The sequence below is a fragment of the Acyrthosiphon pisum genome, chromosome A1 (assembly GCF_005508785.2).
Source record: "Acyrthosiphon pisum isolate AL4f chromosome A1, pea_aphid_22Mar2018_4r6ur, whole genome shotgun sequence".
In the NCBI taxonomy this organism is placed as follows: domain Eukaryota; kingdom Metazoa; phylum Arthropoda; class Insecta; order Hemiptera; family Aphididae; genus Acyrthosiphon; species Acyrthosiphon pisum.
This window is the reverse complement of record NC_042494.1, coordinates 111,857,026-111,866,260: the sequence shown is the minus strand read 5'-3', so window position 1 is coordinate 111,866,260 and position 9,235 is coordinate 111,857,026. Positions and strand designations below refer to the sequence as shown.

General features: G+C 29.3%; 1 protein-coding gene across 2 annotated transcripts in view; it reads right to left on the bottom strand.

Annotated features, from left to right (window-relative positions):
* The window catches only part of LOC100162774 (scoloptoxin SSD14), a 29,413-nt gene that overhangs the window by 7,484 nt on the left and 12,694 nt on the right, over positions 1–9,235 (bottom strand). Inside the window, exons 1-2 of one of the 2 annotated variants that reach the window (XM_001946273.4) lie at positions 2,838–2,944; positions 2,728–2,783 (exon numbers count right to left, since the gene is read on the bottom strand). In XM_001946273.4, the coding sequence (XP_001946308.1) occupies positions 2,728–2,738 (11 nt within the window). In that variant the 5' untranslated portion in view covers positions 2,739–2,783; positions 2,838–2,944. Of the gene's footprint in view, positions 1–2,727; positions 2,784–2,837; positions 2,945–9,235 lie in introns of those variants that run through there. The other variant, XM_029488053.1, reaches the window with a different exon arrangement.

The window sequence follows — 9,235 nt, the reverse complement described above, 5'->3', positions numbered from 1 at the left end:
GTGGGTACTTGAAACTTCTAAAGTATACTATTATATATCTATGATAGTACCACGGTTTTTTGTTGATGTATAAGTACCTAATAAATATTATGATATGATTAATTTGGAATTTATTATAGGTACCTAATATAATATTATGTCTTATACCTAGACTAACATACCGTCTCCGCTCGGAATCGTTTTTCTTATACAATGATATTATATCATTGAATTCAAATTTAATACCATCCATTATACAGTGACCCACTTGTAACCTACTGTACAGCAGAGCGAAATCCACTTACCCACCTTTTTTTTAAATGAAAGAGAACATCACAGAGAAGGTTTACAAGAAAGAATATTTTAAAATAATCCACCAAAAAGTAGGAAATCTGGATTTTAAAATACAGCAGTTGTGCCATCTGTCCAAAAAAAAAATAAACTAAATAGTTGATAGTTTGATAGTTATTATTAAAATAATAATAAATTGGTTGCAATTGGTTAATCGGGCATGTTTGTTGATTTGTATTATTATTTTTTATGATTTTTTTTTTTATTGGTCACATTATGCCCAAGAAAAGGAAATCAAACCTTGGCCGCTCAACAAATAGTGCCAAAAGGATGCGCTTATCTAGGAACAATCATTCGCAAATGCACGATCAAAATATGGTTGAAGATGAAAATAATAATATTACCAACAATACCAATGACAATAACGACAACAACCATAATGCCAATACCAGTGATAACAATAACAATAACAACAATTACAATAATAACGGCAATAACAACAACAATAACAATAATCAAAATGAGCCGCGAGCCTCATGGCGCCAACGCTTTATGTCCGCCTTCAATCGATTGATTATAGAAATGATTCTAACGTTTCGATATGAAATATGAATACCAAGTGCAATTTCTGTCGTGCATTCAAATGGCCTAAAGAAGCACCAGGTCTCTGCTGTTCAGGAGGAAAAGTTTTATTGGCAGAAATTGCTGATCCACCGGAACCATTAAAAAGTCTTTTGAATCATTCTCATCGAGATTCTAAACATTTTCTTGATATGATTCGTGTTAACAATTCTGCTTTCCAAATGACGTCATTCGGTGCCAATGAAATCAGACATGCAGATTTTATGCCTACATTTAAAGTTCAGGGTCTTATGTATATATATTATATAAATTAATGTTTGTGTGTAGATTAAACCTCTGGGAAGAAGACAGACTAGTTTAGGAATGGTTAAATTTTTTTTATTCATCTGATATTAGTAGTTATGTTAGGTTAGGATTTTGTATTAATTGATTATATTAATCCACCATAGGTGAAATACGACAAACTTGGTATAACTTTGATACTTTAGAGTTAAATCATACACCTACGTACAAACAGCACGGTGTCCGCGATCTACCGTAGGTAGATTGCCTACCTGATAATATAGGTACTGCTGCGAATCAGAATTTTTATTCCGGGAAACGGATAATTTAAGATACATTTTGAACATCATACACCGAATATTAAATAACAAATTGAAAAAAGTTTTAGTCAAATAGAGTTGGTACATTTAACGAGCAACGAAGTGCACGGGATCAGCTAGTACTATATAGGCTCTATATAATATTATGTATAACCACGTTCGACACAATGTTCAGTGGATTTCATTACCATTGCAAGACATATTTGTATAAAATTGTATGAATGCCATTCGTGCCACTGATGCAGTGGAGTGGCGAAGTGAAATACTTTATCAGGCAACTATTTTTCGAATAATAAAATGCTTGTATATGTATGTAATGTATGCATTATGTAATATATATATAATATTATGCTACAAAATCAATGTGACATAAATGAAAATATACAATTATACCTAATATATCAAATTATCAGAGACGTATTTAGGGGGGAGGGAAGAGATAGCATAATATAATAATTCGTCAACAAGAGACATGAACATTTTTTATCATACCTTTATCAATTTTATGTAAAAGTTAAGACAATTGCGAGCTATAAAATAATTAAAATATAACTTTTATTATCATACTTAGTAAAATATTATTGTTTATATAAAATATGATAATACACCTAAGCGATCGCTTACGATTGTTGTTTTTCCTAATTATTTTGAATAGTATTCCTATTTTTTTTACTTTTAAAAGCCCTCGACCATTTTTTTCTTTACACCCTAAAACACCAACTAGTACCACTTTTCTGCCAAAAAGCTATTAAAGAACTTTTACTGCTCCAAAAGATCATGACCTATATCATGACAGACACAAAAAGATAAATGCACATGGTAAAATCAATGCATTTATAGCTATATAATATTATAAAGTGTGAAATTTATACATGTTGATACATTAATAATTGTTGAATAAGATTGTACATTTGCAGGATTTTAAACAAAACCTCTTCTAAATTTAAAACTAGAATAAAACACCCAAATACCTGGTATTTTGGCTTTTTTATACGATAATATAGGTAACTATTTTAGCTCGTTTTAGCACTTATGTTGACTATCGTAAAAATTATTCCAGGGAGGATCTCCAGGAGAGCCCCCTGGTTGTGCAAATGGTTATATTACAGATATAATTGTTATTTTTTTTGTTTTTTTCCCAAATACAAATTTACATTATGTTGAGCTATATAGGTATATAATGTATAATATTATATAAATATAACTTTACATGCTTATAGTAAATATATAATGTACTGTTCATAAGTATAACCAATACAAAGAATAAACGTACCTGATGTTCATATTGCCAATTCGTTTTCTGTTTGCCTTGATGAATCGATGTACAATCTAAAAAAAAATAGTATTACCTATAAACGAAAACTTAATTTAGTGCCTACCTACCTATTATGGCGATGTATAATAATGACACTCACATTGGGACGATCAAAAACAAACTGAGTATGATATAAATATTTCGTTATTATAACTGATTCATACTATCCAACCAAGATTGCAACACTCAATATATAATTGTTGAATAATGCCAAAACAATTAAATCGAACATGATCAGTATTAAAAACGTTATGGATCGAAATTTGAAACATAATAATATAATAATATAATCACTATACAAGTTCTAGAATTATACACTGTATTATTGTAATTTGTAGCTATTATATTAAATAGTAGGTACTATTATAGGTATTATAAGTCATTATATTATAAAATTAATATTTAAACAAATACGTTATTAATACCATCGCTTTAAACTGTGCTTTATTATCTCTGGAACTATAATATAGACGGTGTGTGCGAGGTTACAATTTATTCAAAACCGATAACACTAATTTAGGACATCATCAGACAACTTGAATCCACATAATATTTTGTACATTGATACACAGATATTATGTATACTATACAGTGAAACGAATAGCCAATAGGTACTGTAGGACGAATTAATAGTTACCAGGTACTCTGCCACTCTGGTTATATCCAAAGCAAGTTAAGTTAATGATTTTTTTTTAACTCAGCTATTTCATATGGAATAATGAGAAAAAATTTAAAGTTTTGGTTAACTTAATTAAGTTAAAAGTTAAAACAACATTTTTTTTCATTTTTTAAGTTAAGAAAAAGATTATTTTTTTTGATTATACACTGCAGCCTACTTTTTCTTTACTAACTCAAAAATATATAGGTAGTGTTTATGTAGTAATTCTATATGGTATTTCATTAGTTTTCATCGCTAAAAAAATCGATTCATTTTTTTACATGAAAACACAATCTATTCAAATGTAATAAAATAAAATAAATTAACTTAATTTCTTTAAATGAAAACTTAATTCTATGATTTCGCTTTAATTTAATAACAACTAAGTTCAGTTAACCCAAAAGTAACTAATTAAGTTGAAAAGTTAAGTTTAAACTATCTTTTTAACTTAACTTTACCTTTTTATTCGTTAATGCCCAACATTGGTATATTATTTATTAATCATAAATCATAATTGTTTAAATCATCAATAAAAATGTATGATTTTTTTTATTGTGTTGATGTAATTTATTATTGTAGTTCCCTAATGTATTATAAAATACATAATAGTATTTTAAGGTCACAGGATTACACCTAGACGCTAGTTGGATGCCACCTCCTTCTATGTTAATAAATAAATATATAAAAAGGAATTTTAAATGTCACCTCAACCCTTTCCACGGAAAATATCACATTTTAATGAAGAATACATGTTAACAATATTCCCTCAAAGATTTTACATTTTACTATTAAAGGACACATTATATCACCAAATCAGAATCTTTTAAATATTATATTATATCAGCCTTATTTCATCATCACAACGTTCTGCCGCACATATATATATATGTATATATATCAGTACTTCTAGACTCTCGTAGAGAAAGAGAGATAATCGAGAGAAATATAATATAATTATGATTATACTTAATTGAAATTATAATTCACAAAATTATTCTTGATACGCAAATATTAATCTGCGCCTACCTAATTATATCAATAACTGCTGTCTTATCCAATATTCTAAAATTAAAAAAAAAAACGGGCAAGTGGGTGTCACTCTGCTGTACAGTAGATTACAAGTAGGTCACTGTAATAGATATAAAATACAAAATATATAAAATCATGGTATACGAAAAATGATTCTATGCGAAGACAGTCTCACCCATAATAATACTAAGAATATTTTATATTATTGTGATTAAAATAATTTACCTAACTATTAGGCATTAAACCTAATACAGGTTAAATTAATTTTTTCCAGAAAAATTGCATTTCAACATTTCGCAATATGTGTATAAAATATAATAATATTCTTAAAAAGTTTCAAGGACCCACGAATAATATTTTTAAATTACAACAAAATAACTGAAATCCTTACAATACGCCTTCTATAAATGTCAAAGCTTTTTAAACCAACGAATACAATTTTAGTCATTTATAGTCATGTAGAAAAAAAAACTAAAAAATTCAAAATTCAAAATTTCTGTAAATGAGCTTCGAGTCAAAATATTATGAACATTTTTTTATGGATAGAAAACGATAACATAAACTTTTGGTGTACATTTTTAGTATCTACAACTAAATAAGATCGTTCCATAAGAAATCAGGTACCTAAATCCGATTCGTGGACACTTCCTCGTCTGCCATTTCCCCGTAGTTACTTTCCCGTAAGACATTTCCCCGTCCAAAACGTTTCCCCGTACGACATTTCCCTGTCCATATATTATATTATTTAAATATAATGAATTTCAAAAAATATAATTCATAATTATTTATTGATCACGTAAATATAACATAATATACATAGTCATTTTATTATCGCTGTACCTACCTATTTATTATAAATAATATTATAAATGTCGAGCTGTAATAGTAATAATAGATATTATAATGAATTTAAAAAAATATAAATAAATTTAATCTTTTGACCACGTAAATTATATAATATATATAAATAATAAAATTAATTTAAAAAAATATAAAAATTACCGTTGTTTTAATTAATTTTGTAGCTCTAAATTTTGAGCGATCCCAATTAAGTAATCATCCAGATCACGTTCGTCATAATATGTAGATACAATATTTTGTATACGTCAAGCAACATCGCGATATTTTTTCTTTTTAGCTGGAGGTTCTTGTCCAGCAATGAATTGGTTAACTTTTAATTCAGTTAACTGTTGTTCTTTTTTAAGACCCTCAATAAGTCGGCATATGGTAGGATGAGACGCAGCTAATAAAGATGAGAATGGTCTATGCCAACCTTCAATATTATTGTTTGTTTTTGGCAAACCTGCTTATGTAGTATCGTATTGGTTCCACAATTTTAAATCGAATATTGGAGGTCGTCGTATATTTCTAGTTAGTCTCCCAATCCACGTCTCTTCAAAATAATCAATTAAATGGATTAATAACTCTTCATTGTCTACAAAAAACTGTTGAAACATAAATTCGTCGAATTTCTCAACAACATCTGACACAGGAACAAAAGCTAAAGCCACTAGCTGCTTTATTTTCAAAGCAAAATCTGCATTATTCGTATATTTCTGACGTATTTCTGGAAGGCTTTGTATTTTTTGCCATAGACATTGTCCAAAAGGAAAAAAACAGCCTCTCATTTGTGTACCAGTATAAACATTAGTAAATGCTTCAATTAGACCATGTTCAAAATCAGTCTATACAGTCAAAATACTAATCGAACTTAAATTTTTTTTCCAAAATCTAAAATTCCCGGGCAACTCGAGTATAACTCTCTTTTGATTTGTTAGGTAAAAGTACAAAAACTAATGGCAATACCGCATTATATTTTATCGCATGTATGGATAGAATTTGAGTAAACAAATGCGGTGCTGATTTAAACGTGCCATCTATAAACCAATGACTTTGCTGAGACGCTAAAATCTTTAAATTATTTTTTGTCGAAAATAATAATAATCGATTATTGTCATCCACGCCACTATCGTATAGAAGAAATTTCTCGTTGTCTAAGTTTAGGTTATATGGTTCAAAAATAATTAACTCAGATAACATACTCGGGTTTACTGGAGGTGCATTTTTTTGATGCCTTATTCGTTGAATGGTTTTTTTCATTGCGTTAACTGTTGGTAAGGCGGCAGATACTGCTTGAGAAGAACACGACATTTTAGCAACAATTTGCTGTGGAGTTGACTCAATTTGATTTGACATTTCTTATATTTGTGAAATACATTTTTTAACACCGATTTCTTCATTATCTGGCGTATGATTATGCAGATCGTCTTTATGAAAAGAAACCTCATTATTTTTAGTATGTGCCCTTCCACGGCATTTATCAGTATTGTATCTTATACATTTCCAATACGTTTTTTTTTTTCATATAATCTTTTTCAAAAATATATCCCGAGTACACTAGTAAGTCTTTTCCTTTTGAACTTTTCACGTAATTTAAAGACATTGTAAAAATTGTTAATGAATTAAATTAAAATAACGCACTATAACAATAAGCAAAATAACGGACAAACACGGACGGCGTAAAACAAAATTAATTGAACATCAAAAGCGGGCTGATGACTGAACTGCGGGGCTGTCATCAGATTCGTCGTCACCGTATAAATCGTAGATAATATTACAGACAATCTATAATGTGTGTTGACTATTAGTTTTTCGGCGTATTATTTGGGTTTGCACCGATAACGAAAAATATCTATACAATTTGAAGCCGATTTCATTTAGATTGATGGGCAGGGATATATCGATATGTATACGTGATGTATAGATAGTACGAAATTGGAATTTTTATATTTTTTAAAATTCATTATAATATATAAATAATATAATATGGACGGGGAAATGTCGTATGGGGAAATGTTATGGACGGGGAAATGTTTTACGGGGAAGTGACTATGGGGAAATGGCAGACGAGGAAGTGACCCGATACCCTAAATCCAATGTCGTAAAAGTTTGAACTTCAAACGCTCAAAAAATTTAACTTCCCGGAAAACATTTTGTTTTAGATTCTGAGCGAAGCGATGAATGTATAATTGATTTTACAATGATGGGTGTTTTTTTATTTTTTTTTGTGTCTGCCATCACGGTTTGGGGTAGTAAAACTGCTTCGATTTACTTCAACAGTATCTTGTTCGATGGGAAAGTGAATCTAATTGGTGCGCATTCGGGAGGTCACTTTTAAAATTCCCAATAGTTTTCAAAAGAGACGGGAAAAACAACATAAAAATTAAGGAAAAACGGGAATTTTACGCAAAATCGGTTTTCCACAAAATTGATATTGGTTTTTGTGTAACTCTAAAACAAATGAACGTATACATGACATTTTCACTAGTTGTTTATATTTGCATTTTCTATACACGATATAATTTTCAAAATATTTAGATTTGTTTTGAACTGCTTAGCAACATTTTCAGTTTTTAATTTTATTAGTCTTTTTTTCAATAAATGTCAATAAAACTTTATTTGTTAGGTAAAAAAAACGACAGCTAAATTTTTTTTTTTTTAATTTTTCACGAGGTGAAAATTGGAAAATCTCCACCCTATCAAAACTTTTTTCTTTTAGTAAAATAAATTTGTATACTCAATATACGAAATGCTGCAGTTGCACAGACGTCTGACAGCACTGCCGATTTTGTAAATGCGGGTACAATTATAAACTACGTTTCTCTTTGATAATTGATAGATGCAAAGTGCAATCAATTATCAATAATCCCATGAGTGTTTCTTTTTTTAGATTTCAGTTGAATTAGTTGTATGTATACGCAGTGAACTAAACCCGTAGATGCCGTGGCGACACGGACTAGTATACTAGATACTAGTATACTAGTATACTAGATACTAGTATATCTTAGTCCGTGCGTGGCGATAATGATTTCTCATAACTTAATAACGATAATATCCGATTACATTTTAAACACAGACACACAGTAGAACTGTAGAAGTATAGCCCATTTAGTCGAGCCCACATACGTCATACATAATATTATATATTTATACCAGTGGCGCAATTATCGGGAGTGTTGGGTGTGCAATTCACAGGGGCCCTCGATTTTTGGGGTCCCGAAATCTCATATACGATATTCCTACTATAATGTGTAATATACAAAATAATATAATAATAATTAAATATTAATACAATTAATATAATATAATCTATTAATCTATATGTATATATTATAAAATAGAAGCCCCTTTTTTGTATGTACGAGCATATCTCGAAAAGAACTCTACTTATTTTAATACGGTTTTCACTAATAAATCGGTCGAGTCACGGGGAAGGTTTTATTGTATAATAATTTTGTTTGGTAAAATGAATTGGGTGCCGGGTGGCCGAAAAAATCTATGTCTATATATATAGTACAAATAAATGTTTGTCTGTATGTTATTGATTTCCTTCTAAACCACTGGACATTTTTTGTGTATTTTTGAGAGAGTCTCTGAATGGTTTAGATTCACTGTTTAGACACAGTTGGTTCAACTCGGAGAGGTATTTTGACATTTTTGTTTATTTTTTTTTAAATAATTAGAAAAAAATAAATAGTATTTTAAATGTTTGCCACTCCGGTAGATGAGGTAAAAGGATCGATTAAATCGTCGCACGCTTATGGTTTCGAATAAAGAAATTATATCTTAAAACAAACATGAGAGTTAAATGTATATTTGTAAGCTGTGGCTATTATATAGGTTCTAAAAAACTACTTGACCGATTTTGTGAAATTTCAAATTGTTCTTGGAGATATTATGAAAGTTTAAAGAAACTTTGAACCACATTCGATTTATACC